The following is a 26509-nucleotide window of genomic DNA, read 5'->3' on the forward strand; positions in this document are numbered from 1 at the left end:
TGCAAGTCACAAGATTATGTGTGTGATAGGCTCACTGTCAGAGATCGACTGGAAAATCAATTCAGACATGGCTGTGCGGCAAATTGCCTCTGAATCGATCAGTCGATTGAGGAGTTCAACAGGTCACGATTGACTGAAAGTTGGATTTAGGAACCCTTGAGCTTCAGTTAAGTAAGTTCAGGAGGTCAATCGATCGGCAGATCGACTGAACCGAAGCTCAATCGATCATCCGATCGATTGGGATGAGTGCGATGATAATCAGCGGTTGAATCGATCGGCCGATCGATTGGGAGCCTGAAGCACAGAATCATCCTGAATCGATCAACCGATCGATTCAAGTTATTGAATCGATCGGCCGATCGATTCACGAAGCTAAATTCATGAGCAAGCGTTTGAATCGATTCAAACGCTGCCCCAATCGATCCAAGTCAAATAAAAGAATCTGCACCGCTGATCTTGACGCGATGGCTTCCAACGGATAGTTGTGAATCGATTGGAATATGACCTCAATCGATCCACGGCGACGGCGGCGTGAGAAACGGCTAGTTTTCTCAACGTATAAAGCACGGAAAGAAACGGGAAAACAGATACAACAAACACTATACTGTTCCATTGCTCTCCGTGCCTTTTGAAAGCTCTCAAGTGATAAAGATTCAAAGCAAAGGGTCCAAGCTCCTCTCTACTACGTACTGAAATCTCACCTGCAAAGAAGAAGCTGGTTAAATCTTGTAATCCTTCTCTACTTCTTCTTTGTAGCTTTTGTGATATTTATTTTGAAGAAAAGGGAGAGGTGTATTTCTGTTAAGGTTTCTCCACCTTCGGTGTGATTCCGAGAAGGAGGGTTTTCGATAGTGAAAGAGTGTGAGTGGTGTGGATCCTTGGATTAGTCACCTCCTTGAGGAGGTGGATACCAAGTAAATAACGGTGTTAGCATTTCCTTCAGATTTCCGCTGTGCAAAACAAAGTTAATCAGAAAAAGAAGTGAGCCATTCACCCCTCTAGCTCAACCGATCCTAACAAGTGGTATCAGAGCATTGGTTTGCTTTTGAGGATTCATCGTCAAGAAAGCACAAGTTAAAGAGCTACAAGATGTCAATGAAGGAGGGACATAGTACTTCACGACCACCATTCTATGAAGGCAGCAATTTTGCTTATTGGAAGAGCCGCATGGAACACTATCTCATGACCGAAATTGATATGTGGTTCTCAATCACGGAGGGATTCATGATGCCAACTGAAAATGGAAAAATGCTTGAGTCATCCAAGTGGACTGTTGAACAAAAAATGAAGGCTCAAGCAAATGCAAAGGCGATTGTGACTCTTCAATGTGGATTAAGCTCGGAACAACTCAACAAAGTTGGACCCTTTAAGAGTGCCAAGGATTTGTGGGATAAGCTTATTGAACTAAATGAAGGCACCAAGGATTCAAGAATTGCAAAGAGGGATTTGTTGATAAATCAACTTCAAAACTTCACCATGAAGGATGGAGAAACGGTAAGCTCACTACATGGGAGATTCAAGGAACTCCTAAATGGTCTTCATTCAGTTGGAGAGAGTGTGGAGAACCGAGATCTCATAAGGTATGCTTTAAAATCTTTCCCAAGAAACTCTTTATGGTCATCCATGGTGGATGCTTATAAGGTTTCAAGGGATTTGTCAATAGTGAAATTGGATGAATTATTTTGTGAACTTGAATTGCATGAGCAAGCTAACACAAGCCATAAGGAGAAAGGTATAGCATTGGTTGCAGGTGAAAAGAGCAAAAAGAAGCACAAGGAAAAGAAAAAGGAGAAGAAGGAGTCATCTTCAGAATCCGAACAAGATAGTGATAGTGATAGTGATAGTGATGAAGAGCTATCATCAAGTGAAATGGCAAACTTCGTTCGAAGAATGATGAGACATTCAAGGAAGTTTGACAAAAAGGATGTTAAGAAAATCTTCAATGATGAGAAAAGAAAAGGTAAATCTCTTGTGGATTCTAAGAATAAAACTGATGTAATTTGCTATGAATGTAAGAAAAAGGGGCACTACAAAACGGAGTGTCCAAAGTTGAAAAAGCAAGAGGAAAAGATCAAGAAAAAGAAGAAGGCGTTGAAAGCCACATGGGATGACTCATCATCAAGCTCATCGGAAGAAGATGAAAGGAAGAGCTCAAAGCACATGGCTCTCATGGCCTTAAGTCATGTAGAAGATAGTGAAGATGAAGATAGTCATGAAGAAGATGTGGAGTCTTCAAGTGAGTCATCTTCTAGTGATGATGAGGTAATTTCTCCCAAGCTTGATAAGATGTATGCCACCATTGCATGCTTAACCAATGCACTAGCTAAATCAAAAGGGAAGGTCAAAAGATTGCAAAGTGAATTGAAATCACTCAAAAGTGAAATTGTGCCATGTGAAAGTTGCATGCTTCATGAAAATGACAAAAATGATGTTGATGATCTTGAAAAAGAAAATGTATCATTGAAATCACAAGTTGATGATCTTAGATGTGCTCTAGTAAAATTTACTTCAAGCTCAAAATACTTAGATATGATTCTAGGAGCTCAAAGAGGCGTGTACAATAAAGCGGGACTAGGTTTCAAATCTCAAGATAAGGAAGTTAAATTCATGTCCCTAATTAGTAGAAACCATGCTTCAAGGGTTAAGGTTGTTCAAGCTTGGGTACCCAAGCAATTTGTTATTGATGCTACCGGACCCAAAGTGTGGGTACCAAAACATTTGGTTCATCGTGTTTAAACAGGCATGCGCAAAGGGGGAGCATCCAACAACATGGTTCGTAGATAGTGGATGCTCTAAGCATATGACGGGGGACTCATCAAAATTTTCATCATTTAGACACAAAAGTAAAGGTACCGTTTCTTTTGGTAATAGTGGTGAGCTAAAAGTTATAGGAATTGGAGATATTAGAATTTCTGAGAAATTTGTAATAAAAAATGTGTTACTAGTAAAAGGCATGGCTTTTAATCTCTTGAGTGTTAGTCAACTATGTGACTCGGGGTATAGAGTTGAGTTCAACTCATCTCAATGCCTAGTCAAACATAGTGAACTAAACACCAATGTTCTCATAGGCCATAGAAAAGAAAATATTTATCAAGTTGAACTATTTGGTGCTACTAATGTGTTTGCTAAGTGTCTCATGTCCAAAGAAGAGGAGACGTGGCTTTGGCACCGGAGACTCGCTCACACCAACATGAAGAATATCAAAAATCTCTCAAGGAAGGAGTTGGTGCACGGATTGCCAAAGTTGAAGTTTCAAAAGGACAAAATATGTGATGCATGTCAAATGGGTAAGCAAACCAAAGCTACTCATAAAGGTAAAAATGTTGTAAGTACTTCAAATGCTTTAGAGCTCATTCACATGGATTTATTTGATAGTAGCAAATATATTTCTTTAAACGGTAGTAGATATTGCTTTGTGATTGTGGATGATTACACTAGATATACATGGGTGTTTTTCTTGAAACATAAGGATCAAACTCTAGATACCTTGATTGCTTTTTGTAATAGAGTAGAAAATGAAAAGGCTCATAAGATAAACAAAATAAGAAGTGATCATGGAGGTGAGTTTGAAAATGATAGATTCACAAGTTTTTGTATGGAAAAAGGCTACAAACATGAGTTTTCAACCCCTAGAACACCTCAACAAAATGGAGTTGTTGAGAGGAAAAATAGGGTGTTACAAGAGGCCGCTAGGAGCATGTTAAATGAATATTCACTACATAGTTTCCTATGGGCCGAAGCAATCAATACGGCTTGTTATGTCCAAAATCGAACTTTAATACATAGGTTTCTAGGAAAAACACCTCATGAATTGTGGTTTGGCAAACAACCTACAATTAAGCATCTTAGAGTATTTGGGTGTAAGGTCTATATTCTAAACACCAAGGATCACTTGGGAAAGTTTTCCGCTAAGGCGGATGAGGGGATTCTTGTAGGATACTCAAGTCATAGCAAGGCATACCGAATTTACAACAAAAGATCAAAACTAGTTGAAGAATCACTAAATGTTGTATTTGAAGAAAATCCCTCTTTAAACGCTATAAGAACAAACAATGAAGGATTACAATTTGAGTTAGAGAAACTAACACTAAATGAGGTAAATCATCAAGGAGAAGAAAATCAAGAAAGTGATTGTGAGAAAAATGAACCTTTGCCACTTGAACCCGAAATTACAACAAATCAAGACTCAAGACCTATTAGGACTCATGTAAATCATCCCTTAGATCAAGTAGTAGGAGACATTACTCAAGGAGTGAGAACTCGATCTTACTTTAGAAATGAAGGAAGTCAAGTTGCCCTAATATCTCAAATAGAACCAAAAACCATTGATGATGCCTTGTTTGATCCGGATTGGATTTTAGCAATGCAAGATGAATTATCTCAATTTGAGAGAAGTCAAGTTTGGGATTTAGTTCCTAGGCCTAACAACAAATCAATTATTGATACAAAATGGGTTTTTAGGAACAAACTTGATGATAAAGGAATAGTGGTGAGAAACAAAGCTAGATTGGTCGCTAGGGGTTTCAATCAAGTAGAAGGGTTGGACTATGATGAAACTTATGCACCCGTAGCAAGATTGGAGTCAATTAGAATGATGCTGGCCTTTGCCGCCCACAAGGCTTCAAATTGTACCAAATGGATGTAAAATCAGCATTTTTAAATGGTGTGATAAAGGAAGAAGTATATGTTGAGCAACCACCGGGATTTGAAAATTTGGAGTGTCCAACCCATGTATATAAACTTAAAAAGGCCTTATATGGACTAAAACAAGCTCCTCGGGCTTGGTATGAACGATTGTCAACATTTCTAGTATCAAAAGGGTTTCATAGAGGCAAAATTGATCCTACTTTATTCTTGAAAAATAATGGTAATGATTTGTTTGTGGCCCAAGTATATGTAGATGACATTATTTGTGGTTCCACAAATAAAGATTTTTTAAATGAATTCATTAATCACATGGAGAGTGAATTTGAAATGAGTTTGGTTGGTGAGTTGACATTTTTCCTAGGATTACAAATTAAACAAACAAAAGAAGGCATTTACATTCATCAATCCAAATATGTCAAAGAGCTATTTAAGAAATTTGGGATGGAAAATGGAAAGGAAATATCTACCCCCATGGCCACAAATACTAAGTTGGATAAAGACATTGAAGGGAAAGAAGTTGACTCCAAGGTGTATCGTAGTGCTATAGGAAGTCTTCTCTATCTCACGGCTAGTAGACCGGATATACTTTTCGCCGTAGGTATATGTGCTAGGTATCAATCTTGTGCCAAGGAGTCACATTTGAGTGCCGTTAAGCGAATTCTTCGTTATCTCAAGGGGACTCAAAATGTTGGTCTTTGGTATCCTAGAACCGAAACTTTTGACCTAGTGGGCTATACCGATTCCGACTATGCCGGATGCAAGTTGGATCGCAAAAGCACTAGTGGTAGTTGTCAATTTCTAGGGTCCTCTTTAGTAAGTTGGTCAAGTAGAAAACAACATTGTGTAGCTCTCTTCACAACCGAAGCGGAATATATTGCCATGGGAGAGTGTGTATCACAATTATTGTGGATGACTCATACTCTAGAAGACTATAAACTTACCTATAACAATGTTCAAGTACTTTGTGATAATGTGAGTACAATCAATTTAACAAAAAATCCCGTTCATCATTCAAGAACGAAACACATAGAGGTTAAGCATCATTTTATCCGTGATCATGTAACTCGAGGTGATATCATTTTAAATTATGTTGGATCAAAATCTAACTTAGCCGATATCTTCACCAAACCTCTTCCCGAAGTTGAATTTAGCTTTCTTAGAAGAGAATTGGGAATGTGTTATATTGATTAAATCAAATCCTCATGGTCACTTTATAGATAGAGCCTTTGGGTTCTTCACCTTATTTTTTTTTGCCTCTCACAAACACATAGGGTTATCTTCTTTGTGTGATTTAGATGGGGGTGAGAGGTTAGGAATATTTATCTTGGTCATAATGCTTGTTATGATGCATTAAGTTGGCCAAGAAAAATGATTTTCACATGAAACATTCATTTGTCCAATCATAGGGAAAGCAAGTGTACAACTCATGTGCCCGTTGCCCTATGTTTATGATTGGAAATTTCCAATTGATCATGTCACAACTCACTTCTGAAACATTGGTTGAAGTGTGTTATTGGATGGGGATTATTATGAAAAAGATAGATACAAACTTCCTCATATCTTTGAAGTTTTCAATAATTTGTGGTTTTGTGTAAGTTTTCACTAAGACGAGTTTATTTTTATTAAACTTTATTTTTCCTTGATAATATGGGACATATATAGTGTCTATGCAAAATTTCGTGATTTTTGGAGTAGTGTACAATTAGTTGTGCTTTTCCAAATCTTGGTTCTGAAAGTTTTTCAGACATGCACAACTATCAGGCTTCCCAATAGATTGGTCAATCGATTGGGAGGCTCGCACTTGGCCTCAGAAGGCACCTGAATCGATCAATGGATCGATTCAAAGTACCTAGATCGATCAATGGATCGATTGAGACGCTCGTCGGTTTTCACAGAAGACATCTGAATCGATCAATGGATCGATTCAGAGAACCTCAATCGATCAATGGATCGATTGAGACGCCTTTTCGACTTTCCACAGAAGGCGTCTGAATCGATCTATGGATCGATTCAGACGTTCGTTCGATTTTCACAGAAGCATTGTGAATCGATCGACCGATCGATTCAATTACTCTCAATCGATCGGTCGATCGATCGAAGCCCTAAAACCCGTCTTAAACCTGTGGATCCGAATCGATCCCTTACCTTTTCCTTTTCTCTTTCTCTCTCTCGACGCGGCTTTTGCCCTAGGCGATTTTCCAGGCGACGGCTCTGCCTGTCTCGATCGTCACTCCGGCGTGCTTCTCCGCGAAGAGGAGCTATCCCACTTCTCTCTCGACACACTGGCAGCTCCTTTCCTCTTCTCCGCGTCCTCACACAAAATGCGGACTCAAAACCCTAAACCTAGGTAAAACTCGTTGCTCTACTCCTTGTTGTTCCTTTTTGCTGCTATTCTTGACCTAATCTGTATTTTTGTATGTCTTTGTGCATTGCATTATCCCTCATTGCACTTATTGCATTACCCTTAAATCTTTGCATTACTGTCAAACCATTCACTGTCCTTTTCTCACGCACTTTGTATTCCTTCCCGTTCACTGTCAACCCTGGGCATCTCGTGCATTTGTTTTCTATCCCACAGAAAGAAACAAAAGGTCCGTGAATCGGGCGAAGGGTCGTCTGTTCCTTCCTTACGCCTCAACCTCCCACTGACCCTAGGTTTCCAAATGCTGCAATGCAACAATCTTTCACCAAAAACACCTTCAAACTTATTCCCCCTCGATCAGTGAATTTGCAATATTATAGATCTTCTTGTTTTGATACCTATAATAGGTTCAAGCATTATAAACTTGACCCTTTGTTGACTTGTGAGAGGGACATCAATATAGGTCTTGTCTCCGAATTCTATAATAATTTACACACTTCAGATGGTGTAAATTATCGCACTCGTGTTGCCAAACGGAGCCTGGACTTCTCTTATGAGATTCTTCAATCTTATCTCGAATGTCTTCCCTCAAACAATGACTTTGTCTTTTATCCGAATCTTCCCGATGAGTTGCCTCCACCTTTTGAGCATATTAGCATTGACTCCATGCATCAGTTCTTCTTTGGTCGTCCTCGTCCGGATGGGCCAGATGCTCATATCACTAAGTTTTCTTCTCTTGAGTTATCGGCTGAAAATGCCGCTTTGTTTAAAGTGATCATCAACTGTCTTTTCCCCATTGCCTCTCGTGCCCTAGCCATTCTACGACCGCCTCATATGTTTGCTCTTTACGCCATTCGTCATTCCCTTGACATCAACATCACTCTGAATATCTTTCATTGCATCATCCATTTCACCCAGCCTGTAAAGCAGACGATCCATATGCCTTTCGGGCATCTTATCACCGATTGGCTGGCGTCCCAGAAGGTTGATGTCTCCCTGGGACGGCTGGAGCACATGACAGTGGCTTATTCTCGGATTTCTTCCCGCTCTTTCAAGAAGTCGGGTCTGATTGGTGGTCCAGCTGGAGTTCGATGGATCGATGGCCGTGCTTTTGGGGAGGGACCCCGGGCTCGCCACAGGGGGGATGCACAGGCCTTGGCTCCTGCGGAGGATGAGGCTGAGGAGGAGTTCCACGGGCCAGCTTCTCCGACTCTTGAGGAGACGGTTTCCACTCGCCTTGAGGAGCTGACCTTGGAGGTAGCCAGCCTGCGTACCACGTTGGATACTGTGGTCCAGCAGCAGACTTCGATGCAGGCGACTATGGATACCGTGGACCAGCAGCGGACCTCGATGCAGCGGACTCTGGATCACCTGGTCCATCCCCCGCCCCTGTTCCTCCTGCTGAGGATGCCCCTGATCCTGACTCTGCGGCGGTTCCTGCTCCGGCTACTACGTCTGCTCCAGCTGCTGATCCTGATCCTCCTCCTCCTGGCGACGAGCTTATCGAGTTTTATGTTCCTATATGATATGTTTTTATTTGTTGTATGGATGGTTATTCTGGAGTCCTTTTTGTGAACTCTATTTTATTTTGAATGTATGATATTTTTTTGCTACACTCTCTTTTTGATTCTACATTTCAGTGTTGTTATGTTCTGTTGATATATGTGTTTTAGGGGGAGCATTCCTTGGATGTATCATATTTGCCTTGTGCACTTATTGAGGGGGAGTTATTCGCTTTTGATTTTTGACAAAGGGGGAGATCTATGTTGAAGTTCATGCTTATTGCTTATGCCTATCGTAGTAAATTAAAATCAAGCTTACTGCAATTATGCAATTATTATTTCAGCAAGCTACAATCATTATTTATCGTTGTATTGGAAATTAGCCTAAACTTAAATAGATTGTCAAACATCAAAAAGGGGGAGATTGTTGGTGCAATCATGCCCTGGAAGTTTCAATGTGTTGACATTTATTTAAGTTTAGGTTAATACGGTGGAACTAACATGCATTGTGAGTTTGCAGGAGGAGTTTCTTGCAGGTCAGAAGACCAGATGCAAGAGAAGACCAAGAAGGTCGAGGACTGGATTCTTGGCAAAAAGAGTTCTTGCAGGTCAGAAGACCAGATGCAAGGCAAGAGAAGTCCAAGAAGGTCGGGAACCGGATTCTTGGCAAGAGAAACCTCCTGCAAGTCACAAGATTATGTGTGTGATAGGCTCACCGTCAGAGATCGAAAATCAATCGCATGGATCGATTGAATTGCTTCAATCGATCACCGATCGATTGAAGGTAAGGCAATCGATTGGTGATCGATTGGTAAAGTTTTGCGCAGCACAGAATGCGTCGATCGCGATCGATTCGTCGAATCGATCGGCCGATCGATCTGTGAACATTCTGTAGCACAGAATCGGTCCGAATCGATCATCCGATCGATTCAGGGATTGAATCGATCGGCCGATCGATCCGCTGAATGCTGATCGATTAGGCTCTAGTTCAATCGATCACCGATCGATTCAAGTTATTGAATCGATCGGCCGATCGATTCACGAAGCTGCTAAATTCATGAGCAAGCGTTTGAATCGATTCAAACGCTGCCCCAATCGATCCAAGTCAAATAAAAGAATCTGCACCGTTGATCTTGACGCGATGGCTTCCAACGGATAGTTGTGAATCGATTGGAATATGACCTCAATCGATCCACGGCGACGGCGGCGTGAGAAACGGCTAGTTTTCTCAACGTATAAAGCACGGAAAGAAACGGGAAAACAGATACAACAAACACTATACTGTTCCATTGCTCTCCAGGCCTTTTGAAAGCTCTCAAGTGATAAAGATTCAAAGCAAAGGGTCTAAGCTCCTCTCTACTACGTACTGAAATCTCACCTGCAAAGAAGAAGCTGGTTAAATCTTGTAATCCTTCTCTACTTCTTCTTTGTAGCTTTTGTGATATTTATTTTGAAGAAAAGGGAGAGGTGTATTTCTGTTAAGGTTTCTCCACCTTCGGTGTGATTCCGAGAAAGAGGGTTTTCGATAGTGAAAGAGTGTGAGTGGTGTGGATCCTTGGATTAGTCACCTCCTTGAGGAGGTGGATACCCAGTAAATAACGGTGTTAGCATTGCCTTCAGATTTCCGCTGTGCAAAACAAAGTTAATCAGAAAAAGAAGTGAGCCATTCACCCCCCCCTCTAGCTCAACCGATCCTAACAAGTGGTATCAGAGCATACCAGGGAGATGTGCAAGGGCGGAGGTTCCTAAGCGAAAAGATGCTCTCATAACCAATAGCAGCCTGACAGATGTCCTTCACTATGAGAAAAAACCCCTGTGTAAAGGCGGAGGTTCCTAAACAAGAAGATGCCTTCACAACCAATAGCAGCACGACAGGTGTCGGGGATATACGACAAAGCCCAGCGTCTAATATTTTCGGACAGGGTTGCAGGTTATGGAAGCAAGGCGGATGCATAAAAAGGAAGAGATTCCTCGTACGCGGGTACGCGCTCTCTCGTTATTTTTTCCACAACTTTTCATTTTCAGTCTCTCTGCTTTTTCTGGGGAAAAAGGACCTGACTTGAGCGTCGGAGTGCCTGATCCGGGGACTTTTTCCCTGGGTTCTGGTCTCTAACGTGAGGGGAGGGGGAGATCGTCTGAGTGTGTGCAGGGTCCTGCCGCATCGTCAGCCGCCTGTGGGAGCCGAATCGCCCATGACTTTCCGTCAATAACCAGGCCACCACGACCAGCCTCTGTCTGACTCAGCTTCCGGACAAGATCAAATTTGGCGCCGTCTGTGGGAAACACAACAGCCTGATTCGAAGCGTGAAGATGGAGGACTCTGGTCGAAGCTCCAGCAGGAGGATCAACGTTACCATGACCGCGGGGGAATACGAGCTCTTCAAGGAGGTCAGAAAGCGAGCCGCCTCTGAAAAACAAGGCACGGTTTCAAGACCTCGCCTAGCACCTGAAGCGTCCAAAGAACCAGCTCCTGTTTCCGACAGGAGTTCAAAGAGAAAGCAACCGGAAGAACTCCCTCGTACTTCATTCCGAGAGCCTCGCCGCAACTATCATCGAGCTGGACCTCGGGAGCATAGTCTGAAGAAAGAAGAGCCGCCGGCGTCGGTGGTGGAAAGCTCTTTACATCCACCCCGGGATTCAAGAAAGGGGAAGGCTATAATCTCCGCCATAGATCTGCCTGAAGATCCGGATGATAAGGTATCCTTCTCGGCTCAGATCTTGAGGGAAAGCCTGCCAAGGGGTTATCGAGCCCCAAACATCGGAGAATATGATGGAAGCAAGGACCCGGAAGAACACCTGCGGAAGTTCAAGAACGCGGCTATGCTGTATCAATATAGCGATGCTGTCAAATGCCGAGTATTCCTACACACCCTGTCCGGGTCGGCACAGAAGTGGTTCGATGGATTGCCCCCAGAGTCCATCAATCGCTTCATGGATTTCAAAACGGCCTTCCTACGTCGTTTCGCCAGTAGTCGTAAGTATCAAAAAACCGACCATTGCCTTTTCGCTCTTAAACAGGAGTCGACCGAGCCTCTGCGAAGCTACATCAACCGGTTCAGTCAGGTGGCCAATGACGTCCCCTCCGCCACCTCAGAGATATTGATGAGCGCCTTTTCCCATGGATTGCGAGAAGGGGAGTTCTTCAGGGACCTCATCAAAAACCCCGCCCGGAGTTTTTATGATATGGTGGAGAAAGCTTCTTGCTACATCAAGGTGGAGGAAGCTCAGGCCGCTAGGAGGAAGGCTGAAAAAACGGTGGCTCCTGGCAACCCACCTGAAAGGAGAGCACCACAGCCAGCCCAGCCCTTCCAGCGCGTTCAACCCAGGCCTGCCCCTCATCCCGCTCAGGGAGTCAGACCAGCCCCACGAGTTGCTGCCATACACGCGCCTTGGCCTGGACCAAGGGGAGCACCATATTGCACATATCATCGGTCCAGGACGCATGATCTCAGTAACTGCTTCCAATTCGCTCGTGATTCCAGGTGAGCTGCCGAGTAGGGTCTGCCCCTCCTGGAGTTAGCGCCCCAAATACAGAGAATGGAGGAGGAACGGGCCGCGGCTGGACGTGCTCGTCAGGCCCGACCCGATCAAGCCGGTCCTTCTAATCAAGCCGGTCCCGGGGAAGATCGAAGAGATGTCGGAGAGCTGGAAAACCAGGGTAACGCCGCTGTATGAGAGATCGACATGATTTCAGGAGGGCCCACTGACGGGGACTCAGGCTGAGCCCGTAAGTCGCACGTTCGGCGGTTGTATGTGGGAGATGTGGGGTGCAGCCACGAGCAGGCGTCTGGCCCTGTCATTAGCTTTGGGCCACAAGATTTAGAGGGTCTGGAACTACCCCACGACGATGCTCTCATAATCAAGGCCGTTATCGCTAACATCCGAGTGGCCCGGGTATTTGTGGACACCGGGAGCTCGGTCAACATTTTGTTTAGAGCTGCGTTCGAGGAGATGCAGATTGATGCCGCTGAGCTCCAACCCGTGACCACTTCTTTGTACGGGTTCACAGGCAACGAAGTCAAGCTCATGGGTCAGATCAAGCTGGCCATCTCCATGGGCACTGAGCCACTGGTGCGCACCCGGAGGAGCACCTTTATAGTGGTAGATTCGCCTTCCTCCTACAACGTCATCCTGGGAAGGCCAGCTCTGCATGAGTTCTGGGCTGCTGTCTCCACTTTTCACCAGAAGATCAAGTTCCCTGTTGGCGAGCGGGTCGGGGAAGTCAAAGGAGAGCAAAAGGTATCTCGCAGCTGCTACATCGATATGGTCCGGGTGGAGGCGCGTAAAAGCCGGAGGACGCAGGATGGTGGTGTACACGCGCTATCCAAGAGGAGCCTCTGCCTATTGCCGAGGAGCCTATTCCTTGGGAAGAGATTCAGTTGCACCCTGACAGAGCAGAAAGCATTACTCGCATCGCCAGCGACTTACCATCGGAGCTTAAGTCAGAGCTGATACAGTGTCTGACCCGCAACAGGGACATTTTTGCTTGGTCCCCGGAGGAATTGCCCGGGATCAGACCAGAGATAGCCGAGCACAAGCTGCATTTGATACCTGAAGCCAAGCCAGTCAAGCAGAAGAAGAGAAATTTCTCCGCTGACCAGAATAAAATTATCCGAGATGAAGTGGATCAGCTTAGGAAGGCAGGACATGTTCGAGAGGTGCAGTTCCCGTCCTGGCTTTCTAACGTTGTACTGGTAAAAAAGCCTAACAACAAGTGGAGGGTGTGCATAGACTTTCGCGACCTCAACAAAGCCACCCCCAAAGACTGTTATCCTCTCCCGCGGATCGATTAGGTGGTGGATTCAACTGCTGGCTGTGAAAGAATATGCATGATGGACGCTTATCAAGGATATCATCAGATAGGAGAAGGTTAGTTTCATAACGGCCGACGGTACTTTTTGCTATACGGTCATGCCATTTGGACTCAAAAATGCTGGGGCTACCTACCAAAGGATGATTGATAAAATCTTTCGGAATCAGATCGGGCGGAACATGAAGGTCTATGTTGATGACATCTTAATCAAGTCCCCCCTGGCGTCTAGTCTAATAAAAGATGTAGAAGAAACCTGTGGGACTCTGAGGCAATATGGTGTAAAGCTGAATCCCTTGAAATGTCTGTTCGGGGCCAAAGGGGGGAAGTTTCTGGGCTATCTGGTGACCGAGCGAGGGATAGAAGCCAATCCTGAGTAGGTTCAAGCACTTCGGAACATGCAGATCCCTCAGAATCTGAAGGAAACGCAGAAGCTAGTCGGCAGGATAACAGTGCTGTCTCGATTCATCTCCAGATCTGCAGATCGAGCCGCGCCCTTCTTCAAAGTGCTCAGGAAAGCGGCCAAGTTTCAGTGGACGGAAGAATGCACACAGGCCTTTGAGGAGCTAAAGCAATACCTGGAGTCTTTGCCATCGCTGCTTAAGCTTATTGTGGGAGAGCCCCTTTGGGTCTACTTGTTAGCCACCCCCGAGGCCGTGGGGGCCGTGCTGGTTAAGGAGCAATACAATGTACAACGACCAGTATATTTTTCCAGCCATCTATTGAAGGGGGCTGAGTCTCGGTACACGGCCCTGGAAAAGTTGGTTTACGGACTTGTTCTCATGGCTCGACGCCTCCGACCGTATTTTTTGGCGCATCCCATCACCGTCCTGACAAACAGTACAATGGGTCGAGCTCTTACCAAGGTGGAGGTAGCAGGTTGGCTTATCAAATGGGCAACCGAGCTCGGGGAATATGATATACAGTATCAGCCCCGAACCGCGATCAAGGCGCAGGCCCTGGCGGATTTCTTGACAGAGGTTTATCAAGCGGATTCGGAGGAGGTTTGGAAAGTTTACGTAGACGGGTCGGCTACCCATCGTGGGAGTGGTGTAGGTGCACTTCTAATATCTCCGCAGGGAGACATTATGTAGTTGGTTGTATGGCTAAATTTCAGAGCTACCAACAATGAGGCAGAATATGAAACTCTATTAGCAGGTCTGCAAGCAGCTCGGCATGTGGGGGCGAGCCGAGTCATAATATATTCGGATTCACAGCTAGTAACTCAGCAGGTGACCGAACATTTTGAAGTAAACAACGAAAAGATGCAAGTTTACAAGGAAGCATATGAGAAGATGAGGAAAGATTTTAAAGAAGTCACAGTCACTAAGATTCCCAGGGCTGAAAATGAAAGAGCGGATGAACTAGCTAAAATGGCCAGCTCCCTAACCACTTGGGCGCTTGACAGATCTATAGTACAGACCTTCCTTATAGCTCAGATAGATCTACAAAATAACCTGGGAGAAGTGATTGATTGGAGGGCGCCCATAATAAACTTCCTCCAACAAGGAATTGTACCCGCCAACTTAGAAGAGGCGCGTATGCTCAGGAGACATGCCCATTCTTATGTTATGATTGGAGATCAATTGTACAAAAAGTCTTTCTCCCGACCTCTGCTCAAGTGCTTGAATACGGAAGAAGCAGATCAGGCCGACCTTGAGGGAGATACATTTGGGGTGCTGTGGCAATCACGCAGGTGGAAGAACGCTGGCCCGGAAAGTACTATTGGCCGGGTATTTCTGGCCTACCCTGCAGAAGGACGCACAGAAGCTAGTGAACACTTGTTTGTCATGCCAGAGGTATCAGAACTTGACATACCGACCCACAGAGCTGCTGAGAACTTCTATAGTGTCTTGTCCATTTGACCAATGGGGTATGGATATCGTAGAACCTTTCCCGATGGCTACGGGGCAAAGACGTTTCTTGCTGGTAGCAGTAGATTACTTCTCCAAGTGGGTAGAGGCAGAAGCTCTGGCCAGAATTACTGAAGATGCGGTGATCCAGTTCTTGTGGAAGAATATCTTTTGCAGATTTGGTTTACCTCATAAGTTAGTGTCGGACAATGGTAGACAATTTTAGGGGCGCAAGATACAAAATTGGTGCAAGGGGTTCGGCATAACTCAGGCCTTTACTTCGGTGGCTCATCCTCAGAGTAATGGTCAGACAGAAGTGGTCAATCAAGAAATAGTGCGAGGGCTCAAAATCAAGCTGGATCACACAGGAGGCAGTTGGGTGAACGAGCTGCCAAGCATTTTGTGGGCTTATCGTACGACACCCCGAGAAAGTACAGGTCTGACACCTTTCCATTTGGTATATGGCAATGAAGCAGTTGTACCTCTGGAGGTCGGGATACCGTCCGTGAGAAGAATGATGTATGACGAAGGGAACGCTGAGCGACGGCTGGCCGAGCTAGATTTCATCAGCGAAATTCGTGAACAAACAGCGGCCAGGTTGGAAGACTATAGACAGAGGATGAGACAGAGCTATAATAGAAGGGTGATCCCTCGTTTCTTCGGAGAAGGAGACCTGGTCTGGAAGCAGGTGAAACCCTTGGGGGAAGTGACAAAGTTGGCGCCTCAATGGGACGGACCTTACAAAGTTGTCAAGAAGTTGGCATCGGGGGCCTATTATCTGCAAGATGCTCAAGGAAGGAAGCTAGACCGACCTTGGAGTGCTAACTACCTACAGCCCTATCGGGTGTGAGGGGTGCCGACCCTGTTAATGCAAGCCAGGTCGGCCGGAGGGGCTGGATATAGTATGGTAGTCAAGCCAAAACTCAAAGATATGTATGTACATGTAAAAATTTCATCAGTTTTAGCAGTTGGTACAGATCATTTAAAAGGAGCAAAAATCTCATCCGGGAAGCCTTGGATGATTTTCTCTGGATCCAAAAAGTCTGCGGGAGGAATGGAGTTCAAGAAGCTTTGTGCGTGGAGCTGTCGGATAACCCCGACCGCCGTGTATGGTATGGTCGCAAAGAAGTGTGCCCCGGCCTGGGATAAAAACTCAGGAGAGCTCAGATACAACATTCGACTTTGAAGGCAACGATCACTCTCTCCTTCCCGATAGATCGCCAGGGCGGTGGAAACTCCCGTCAAAGCCGCTCGGGACTGGGATAGTTCCGCTTTCAGAGCCCTCAGTTCAGCTGCTTGAGTTTCCAGTTGAGCTGCCTGAACCTCCAATTTCTTGTTCCTCTCCTGCAGAAGGGTATCCTTGGACTGTATTTCCTGAGCTTGATGGGCCAGTTGTTGCTGATACCCCGCCTCAGAGACGGCTCTTTCCTCCCTCATAGCCCAGAGTTCATCTTTGACCTGCACCAGGGAACTTTTATGCCGGTTGGTCTGATTGGTCAGGGCTTGGATTTCTGCCCGCAATGCATAACTAGCTTGGGCGGGGTCATTCAGCTGCAGCTATAATTCAGAGACTCTCTCTCGGAGTTCTTTGCTTTCGTGATGGAGGGCGTGGAAGGATTGGTTCAGCACCAAAGATTCTGCATGAGTCTGGATGGAAGATATGACCTTCAGTTAAGACAAACTAATACCAAGTGTAGGGTGAAGAGAACTTACTTTAGCCCAAGACTTCGAGAACCTATCCATCTGGGCTAATGGCGGCGCGCTATCCATTTGACTCATGCTCTCTGCCCACAAGCTGCCAAGACAGCCTTTCATTATCAGAAGGCTCGTGGGGACGTCATGTCGCGTAGCTAGAGCAGCTTCAGAGGGGATAGTGGTCCTGTAATGAGGGCGGGCGGAGGAAGAAGGTTGAGAAGGGCCTGTGTCAGCACCAGGAGGAGCAGGAGGTGGCTCGGGAACGAGCTCAGTTGGCACGGGGTCATGGCGATCGCCTGGGCTGTCTTCCTTAGCAGGAGTGGGGGCAGAGCGGAATGCAGCTGGTCTTCCCCTGTAAGGGTTGGGGGAGGCCGCCAGATGGACAAAGCAAGAATGACAAGGGCAATGGTGTCAGAGCCAGCCACGACGGCAGCGGGGGGGAATTGGGTAGTAAAAGGAACAGGATCAAGCGCTTGTAAAGTCAGACCTGGTCTCCGACGCCGTCTGCGAAGCAGGGGCTAGTTATCAGAATCAGAATTGTCAGAGCAAGGCTGACCCTGTGAAGAGACTGCAACACCCCCGTCTGTGGCGCCCCGACCGGATGAGCTTTGACCTGCGTGATGGAGTGCCGCGCGACCACGTCTAGAGGCCCGGGAGGCTCCTCGGAACACGCGTCTGGCCGGCCGACCGGCTTGATCGAGACCCCAACCTCGGCTCGGGCCAACAGGTGAAGGAGAAGTATTGTGTAGAGTGGAGCCGGAAGTGGGCTGGGTCGTTGCCTCAAATGAGGTGGATCCAAGATGAGGGAGTAGCCTTCTATCCAAGATCACCCGACCACGTCGCATTATTTCCAAATCATCGAGGGGCAAAGGCAGAACCTCTGAGGCGCGATGCAGAACCTCCGCTATAGGCACCAATACGAAAGGTCATTCTCACAAAGAAAATGGTCGAAAGCGGGGGAGGGGGGCTCAGCCTGAACTTACCTAAGGAGCGCGGTGTTTCAGAGGAAGCGAGGCTCAGCCGGAAAAAGGAAAGTAGGTCTTCAGATATCAGTCTTGTCAGATTCAAGCGCGAATCCTCCATCTGAATTGCAGCCGTAGCATAGGAGAAGTCCATGTGGAATTCGTCCAGCGCCGGAGTTAGAGAGAGATCAGACTGCCAGTGCATAGGCCAGCCTGTTCCCTCGGGAAACCGGAGAAAAAATAATTTTTTCCTCCAGTTAGCACTAGGAGGAGGAAGAGGAGAGAAGAAAGTAGTATGACTGCGAGCTTGGAAGTAAAAGAGACCATCGGCGTGCCGAGCAAGAGCAAAGAAGCAGTGAAAGAGGGGAGCGGACCAAGAAACTTCGCAAACTTCGCAGAGTATTACAAAGCCGCATAAAATCTTTATGGAGTTGGGAGTTAGCTGACCTAAAGGGATCTTAAAGTAGCGGCACACTCCAGACAGAAAAGGATGCGGGGGTAGACGAAGGCCAGATACAAATTGCTCAGTGAAGAAAGTACAAGAACCAGGCGGAGGATCGAAGTACAAGTTCACACCAGTAGGGATGATGGGGCGAAAGCTAGTAGGGATTTCGTAAGTATACCGTAGGTCATCCCAATCCAACTTGACAAAAGTCGAAGCGCCTGGGAAATGCTCCGCCAACAAGGAGATCCAAGAAGGAGATGCCATTGCGAGAGAGATTATCTCAGGAGGTAGAAAGAACAAACGAAAAGTGGTGACTTGAAAAAAAAGTAAGGAGCGTGGCGCAGTCTCGGAAAAAGTCAGTCGGCGGCGGCAGCGTTTGAGTGCTCCGTGGTGATGGCGAATCATAACAGAAGGGAGAGAGGAAGAAGATACTTATAGGTATGGCAGAGGAAGGATATTTTCATAAGTTAACAACGGATGGTTAATACAGGGGCGAAGATAGACAGGGAGCGCTTTGTGATGACCCTCAAGAATATAACCAGAGGGCATTATAGGAAAGGCAAGGGCTCGAGATACAAAGCGCCTCCTAAGGTGATTGCTCCAAGCAAGACAAAAATGTACGGAGGGGCCATTAGAAAGGTGGATAGATCAAAACAGCGGGCTTCATGAACATGCAAGGGAAAATCTATCTCTCACCGGGCTCGGTCCAAAAGCAATCATAGAAGGAAGAGCTATATAGCAAAGCAAAATAAACGAGGGCAGGCTGATTAGCAGAGATCAGCCAAGGCCCACGGATGACCTACTAAGAAAAGAAACGAGCTAAGGATGCGTGAAGGGGAAGCGATACAATTAGCCGGATATAAGGGAAGATAAGTACAGGTATTCAAAGTGCAATACGACCATACGAATAAGTACAATCAGGGAGGGTTCAACATCAGCACATAAAAGGTAAACATTACAACATGGTTCCGACTACACAACATCTGAGGAAGAGGGCGCAGGATCAATAGAGGCCAACGGAAGGAGCAGGGGATCAGCCAGCACTATGGCGGAAGACGCAGGATCAGAAGCTGGCATCAGGAGGCGTGAGCAGTTAAGGCATCGGACAGGTGTCACCCCAAGAGGAAGCGCATTAAGGATTGACATAGCAAGGTAATCATGAAAGGGCGTGGCCTATGAAAGATGCATTTCTCCTCGAAAGGCCCGAGGCTAGGCGGGAAGTTTCATAAAGCTACAGAAGCCAGGCAATTCAAAAGGGTCGCGAATGAGGCAAGGCAGGTCAGCTGAAGCGAATGTCAGATCTATCAAGCGGGCCCGTGGGAGTGTTGCTTGCTCGGACCATCCGGGCAAGTAGCTCTGCGTAGACAGCCCCTGATCCGGTCAGCTAACCAAGCGCATCACGAGAACCGCGGGGTCATCATAAGCTGCGAGGGCACTGTGGCCCAAGGGTTGAGTAAGGTTTTTACGCTCCCTTCTCTGTTCTTAATTCTATGCCATGCATAATGCAATTGTAGGGAGAAACGCGACGCGAATGAGTAAACCCAAAGCTAGCAATAACGACTAGATCAACCACAGCAATGAGGTCGGTATAGGTGAGACGGATAAAGGCAGAGAAGAGCAATGCGTCTATGCCTCCGCCGTTTGGAGTATCATTACTGGTCTCAGACCAGCGCCATCGCCACCGGTCTCGGACCGGAGTATCATTACTAGTCTCAGACCAGCGCCATTGCCACCGGTCTCAGACCGGAGTACCTCAGACTCTCGCCCCGGTGCGAGTTATAAGTGAGCTCTATTCTCACGCCCAACGACCTTTCAGGTCGGCTCCCATGCGAGAATTATAAGTGAGCCCTGTGCTCAAGCCCAACGACCTTTTAGGTCGGTAGTCCCAGACTCTCGCCCCAGTGCGAGTTATAAGTGAGCTCTGTTCTCACGCCCAACGACCTTTCAGGTCGGCTCCCATGCGAGAATCAAAAGTGAGCCCTGTGCTCACGCCCAACGACCTTTTAGGTCGGTAGTCCCAGACTCTCGCCTCAGTGCGAGTTATAAGTGAGCTCTGTTCTCACGCCCAACGACCTTTCAGGTCGGCTCCCATGCGAGAATTATAAGTGAGCCATGTGCTCACTCCCAACGACCTTTTAGGTCGGTAGTCCCAGAGTCTCGCCCCAGTGCGAGTTATAAGTGAGCCTGCTCACGCCTTAAGTGTCAGCTCCCATCGAGAATTATAAGTGAGCCCCGTGCTCACGCCCAACGACCTTTAGGTCGGTAGTCCCAGACTCTCGCCCAAGTGCGAGTTATAAGTGAGCCTGTTCTCACGCCCAACGACCTTTCGTGTCGGCTCCCATGCGAGAATCAAAGTGAGCCCTGCTCACGCCCAACGACCTTTAGATCGGTAGTCCCGGACTCTGGCCCAGTGCAAGTTATAAGTGAGCTCTGTTCTCATGCCCAACGACCTTCCGGTCGGCTCCCATGCGAGAATTATAAGTGAGCCCTGTGCTCACGCCCAACGACCTTTAGGTCGGTAGTCCCACTCTCGCCCTAGTGCGAGTTATAAGTGAGCCTGTTCTCACGCCCAACGACCTTCTGGTCGCTCCCATGCAAGAATCAAAAGTGAGCCCCGTGCTCACGCCCAACGACCTTTAGGTCGGTAGTCCCAGACTCTGCCCGGTCGAGCTATAAGTGAGCCTGTTCTCACGCTTAACTTTTCAGTGGCTCCCATCGAGAATTATAAGTGAGCCCTGTGCTCACGCCCAACCACCTTTTAGGTCGGTAGTCCCGGACTCTCGCCCCAGGCGTGAGTTATAAGTGAGCCTGCTCACGCCCAACGACCTTTCAGGTCGGCTCCCATGCGAGAATCAAAGTGAGCCCCTGCTCACGCCCAACCACCTTTAGGTCGGTAGTCCTGCACTCGCCTCAGCGCGAGTTATAAGTGAGCTCTGTTCTCACGACCAACGACCTTTCAGGTCGGCTCCCATGCGAGAATCAAAAGTGAGCCCTGTGCTCACGCCCAACGACCTTTTAGGTCGGTAATCCCAGACTCTCGCCTCAGTGCGAGTTATAAGTGAGCTCTGTTCTCACGCCCAACGACCTTTCAGGTCGGCTCCCATGCGAGAATCAAAAGTGAGCCCTGTGCTCACGCCCAACGATCTTTTAGGTCGGTAGTCCTAGACTCTCGCCCTAGTGCGAGTTATAAGTGAGCTCTGTTCTCACGCCCAACGACCTTTCAGGTCGGCTCCCATGCGAGAATCAAAAGTGAGCTCTGTTCTCACGCCCAACGACCTTTCAGGTCGGCCCCATGCGGGAATCAAAAATCAACTCCCCTGCGAAAATAATAAGTGAACTCGGCGCCCACGCCTAACTACCTTTCAGCGGGATATGCCTCACACTGAGCGGAGCGTTTTCAAATAAGCAGGTTAGCCACATCTGGCTTTATTTCAGCTCCTTTATGCAAATTGTAAATATGCAGCAAATATGCAAGGCACGGAATGCGGGAGACCATCTACCCTACCCCTAAAGCATCAATATTTAACTGTGAAATCAGGTTTTGCACATTCATTGCAGTTTTAATTCTCATGCAATATGTTGGTTTTATTGTCCAAAATTCATACATGAAAAGGAATCATGATGCGACTCTTGGCTCTTACATACGGGCCAGTTTCTAAAAATGCTTGCTAGATGAAATTTGAGCAGGAAAGACTACGTCGGAAAGGGACAGATATACAAGTACAGCAGCACAGTTCAATAAGCAGGCGATACAGTTAAGGCTACAGGAGGGAACATTTTACGGCGAAGGAGCCACCGAGACAACTATGGCCCGAACTAGTTTTAACTCGGGGAAAGGATTGGTCATGGAGAATGAGCACTGCCGTGTGAAGAAATGTCTGGGAACTCAGGAGCCTCTGGGGCGTTCAAGGCTTGAGCCAGCTGCGCGTGTAAGGAGTTGATGACTGTTTGTTGCCGGGTGATCGTGTCTTGCTTGTCGTCGAGATACGCACAGAGGAGAGATAGCTCCGTTTCATGCTCTTGTTTCAAGCGTTCCTGAAGGCTAAGTTGGCGCTGCAAGCTAGCCTGGCATTCCTCTTTCCTCGCCTTCTCAGCATGCACGCAAGACTTCGCGACACGATACTGGGTTTCCATGGAGCGCAGGGCAGCTAGCTGACGAGCTCGATCCTTGGATACGCGCTCCAGTTCACGTTCTTTCTCGGCAAGTTGTAAGGTGAGCTGATCTATCCGCGTTTGGGAAGGTGGTTGATCAACCTCCTCAGAAAAAGGAGAATGCATCGCGTGGGAAAGAAGCTGGTGGAACACGGGTTAGCAAAAGAAAGTGGGAAGGCGTGACAGAAGAAGGATAGAATAAAGAAGTGACCGTAAGACTCTTTATAAAGAGGATGGGTGGCCAAGTCAAAGCAACTACGTGGGTACGATACCCCAAGCGACTGGTGAAGCAATTAAGGGGGCACGATACCCCAAGCGACTGTCGAAGCAATGAAGGAGGCATGGTATCCCAAGCGACGCGACACAAAGGTTGATGCGTGAGGTAGGAAGCAGAGCGCGCAGAGATATGGTGAGGTAGAGACACAAAGATAGGCTGAGGTCACAGAGATATGCTGAGATCTTAGAGATGTGCTGAGGTCTAGTCAGTCAGACTTTCGTCCTCCTTCGACTAGACTTGTGAGGGAGACTTGTGATACGGTTGGCAATGGAGGGGCCCAAGAGAAAAGGGTGAGAAAGGTCAAGGCCCTATAGCGGTCAAAAGTCAAGAGGACGTGACGGTCAATAGTCAGGGTGATTCAACAGTCAATAGTCAAGCTGACTAGGCAGTGAGAGGCAAGCATGTGGGGTAGTCAGAGGCCAGGCAAACTTGTTGATCAAGGAGGCAAAGTAGTTGAAAGACAAGGGGAGACGACAGGCGGAACACCGGGTATAGGTCAGGAGCGGCAGAGCCGGGTAGAGGCAGCTCGATTTACAGGCCTGTGATTCGAAGGCCCGGAAGTGCAAGTCACAAATCATAGATCGGAAGCGTCAGAGCTGTGCAAAGACAGCCCGATATACGGGCTTACGGTCGAGGGCCAGCAAGTACTCATGGGTCAGGAGCGGCAGAGGTGGGTAGAGGCAGCCCGATTTACAGGCCTGCGATTCGAAGGCCCGGAAGTGCAAGTCACAAATCATAGATCGGAAGCGTCAGAACTGTGCAAAGACAGCCCGATCTACGGGCTTACGGTCGAGGGTCAGCAAGTACTCATGGGTCAGGAGCGGCAGAGCTGGGTAGAGGCAGCCCGATTTACAGGCCTGCGGTTCGAAGGCCCGGAAGTGCAAGTCACAAATCATAGATCGGAAGTGTCAGAGCTGTGCAAAGACAACCCGATCTACGGGCTTACGGTCGAGGGCCAGCAAGTACTCATGGGTCAGGAGCGGCAGAGCTGGGTAGAGGCAGCCCGATTTACAGGCCTGCGATTCGAAGGCCCGGAAGTGCAAGTCACAACTCACAGGTCGGAAGCAGCAGAGATGGTCGGAGTCAGCCCGACTAGCAGGTAACGCTTAGAGGCGGGATCTGGTCGAGGGTGTGAGGTAGATACAGACCGCGATAAATAGGATGAGCTAAGCTGTGCAGGAGTCGGAGGAGTACAACTGTCCATCAAGGGTAATCATCGCATACCAGGGAGATGTGCAAGGGCGGAGGTTCCTAAGCGAAAAGATGCTCTCATAACCAATAGCAGCCTGACAGATGTCCTTCACTACGAGACAAAATCCCTGTGTAAAGGCGGAGGTTCCTAAACAAGAAGATGCCTTCACGACCAATAGCAGCACGACAGGTGTGGGGGATATACGACAAAGCCCAGCGTCTAACGTTTTCGGACAGGGTTGCAGGTTCTGGAAGCAAGGCGGGTGCATAAAAAGGAAGAGATTCCTCGTACGCGGGTACGCGCTCTCTCGTCATTTTTTCCACAACTTTTCATTTTCAGTCTCTCTGCTTTTTCTGGGGAAAAAGGACCTGACTTAAGCGTCGGAAGGCCTGATCCGGGGACTTTTTCCCTGGGTTCTGGTCTCTAACGTGAGGGGGGGAGGGGGGGGGGGGGGGGGAGATCGTCTGAGTGTGTGCGGGGTCCTGCCGCATCGTCAGCCGCCCGTGGGAGTCGAATCGCCCACGACTTTCCATCAACAACCAGGCCACCACGACCAACCTCCGTCCGATTCAATTTCCGGACAGGATCAATCATCATCGCACACATTTTGATCCATGATATACTGATGACATGTTAATAGGTGCCCTATACATTTGCCTTTTCTACGAACATATGCAATTATCATCAATAAAAAGCATGACTGTTACAAACCCTCCAAAATATATATATATACTTTTTTATATTGCTACTGATAAATCAATAAAGAATGTTTCAACCAGTTGGTGAGTCGGCATCTAATGGTTCATATGTATTCCCGCCGCCGCCGCCGCCGCCGCCGCCGTGGTAGTATTCTTTGTCTTGTAGTACTCTCCACACAAATAAGAGACGAAGCCCCACGTGCACAGCACGAGTGCCACCGCCTTCTGCCCCCCGAACGAGTCGCCGAACGCCACCACGCCTCCAACGACGTTCACCACCAGCGTCGCCGTCGAGCATATTCCGCTGTTCAGCGACGACGTCAGGAACACCAACCCGGCCGTCGCCATGAAGCAGAGCTGCCAGCTGAGCACCGTCGCGGCGATCGTCGCCCAGTACCACGCTGTCCCTTTGTCGAATTCCCTCGCCGCCTCCCTCCCCATCTGCTCGAACCCGCCTCCCGTCGCCATCCCCACCAGCGCGAACCCCGTCGCCGCCGCCTCCATCACCACCTGCATTTCCATCACCGTCCGGAATGACTCCACCGCCGGGGGCCTCCGGTACGTCCACTGGACCAGCGGGAGGTAAAGGGAAAAGAGCACGGCGGCGCCGAGCGTGGCCAGGAAGCCGAGCGCGTACTGGGAGTGCACGATCCCCGGCGGCGCGTCTCCGCTGGAGTTGACGGCGAGGAGGACGGAGGCGAGCGTGAGGCAGAGAACGCAGTTGACGTTGGCGAAGCGGATGGGCTGGTGGACCAGGAGGGCGGAGAGGAAGAGCGTGAAGCCCAGCTGCGAGGAGAGGAGAAGGGAGGAGGTGGAAACAGGGAGGTAGGAGACGCCCCACGAGATCAAGAAGTTGTTGACGCCGAGGAGGACGCCGATGAGGACGCAGAGCACGAGGAGGCGCGGTACGAGCACGGAGGCGCGTGCCGTACCGGCGCCGGAGCGACGGGAGAAGTATATGGGAATGAAGAGGAGCGGGAAGCCGGCGCACTGGACAAGGGTGGAGACCCACCGGTCGGAGCCACCGTGGACGAAGTAGAAGCGGGAGAGGAGGGTGGCGGCGAGCGACCCGACGACGAGGGAGCAGTAGTTGGCGGCCAGGAGAATGCGCCGGCCAAGTGTACTACTGCCGGATGCTCGAATATTAGTAATCGGCATGACGACGACCGTTTCCTCTATTCCTCCGCTGCAGCAGGCTGTGGCCCCGCCACCGGCGGCGTATTCTCGTGACTCCGCCGCACCAGGGTCGTGATGATCCTTGTTCTCCATCAATTCGGCAATAGTTGGAAAAAAATATGGATCATCACCTCCATTTTATATCAGAAATTCCTCCCAATATTTGAGGAATAAAAGCATTTATAAACAATGCTTTCCAATTTAATATTATTTTGAAAGTTTGACTAGTAGACTTTTTCATTTTTTTATAATATATGAGAATTTGAGAAAGATGGTTTCCATTAAAATTTTATTGGAATATATAGATTAGAAAAAAGAGAGGGTGAACCATCATATAATTTGAGAAGTTTTTTAAAATTTTAGCATGTTCCTATTTGGATAGTTTGATGAACAAGGTGAAGGATGAACGATTAATCTATATATTCATTGATTCGGATGTTTCTTAAGAGGGATGGAGCTAAAATTAGGGGTGAGTAAAAGTTCAATTAAATTAAATAAATCGATTAAACCGACCGAATTTAAAAATTCAGTTTGGTTTATTCGAAAATCCGGTTTTTTTCTCCAAAAAATCAGTTAATTTGGTTCGGGTTTGGTTTTCGATTTTTTTTATTCGTTTAAACCGAATTGACCAAACAGATCGAATTTTTTAACCAAAACGATTTTTACATCATAAATTTTAAACCGAATCAACATTTTATTAAGTCAAACCAATTTTTTAGAAAAAATCGGTTTATTCGG

The 26509-nt window shown here is 47.4% G+C and overlaps 1 protein-coding gene across 1 annotated transcript; it reads right to left on the reverse strand.

Annotated features, from left to right (window-relative positions):
• Positions 1–24691: 24691 nt before the first annotated feature.
• Positions 24692–25864, reverse strand: LOC121972568 (probable purine permease 4). Its single transcript, XM_042524221.1, has one exon. It carries the CDS (start codon positions 25862–25864, stop codon positions 24692–24694), a length of 1173 nt encoding a protein of 390 aa, XP_042380155.1.
• Positions 25865–26509: the final 645 nt, after the last annotated feature.

This window comes from Zingiber officinale, chromosome 4A, assembly GCF_018446385.1.
Source record: "Zingiber officinale cultivar Zhangliang chromosome 4A, Zo_v1.1, whole genome shotgun sequence".
NCBI lineage: Eukaryota > Viridiplantae > Streptophyta > Magnoliopsida > Zingiberales > Zingiberaceae > Zingiber > Zingiber officinale.

Coding starts and splice junctions, on each gene's coding strand:
- LOC121972568 (XM_042524221.1), bottom strand. CDS start 25,864: ATGGAGAACAAGGATCATCACGACCCTGGTGCGGCGGAGTCACGAGAA.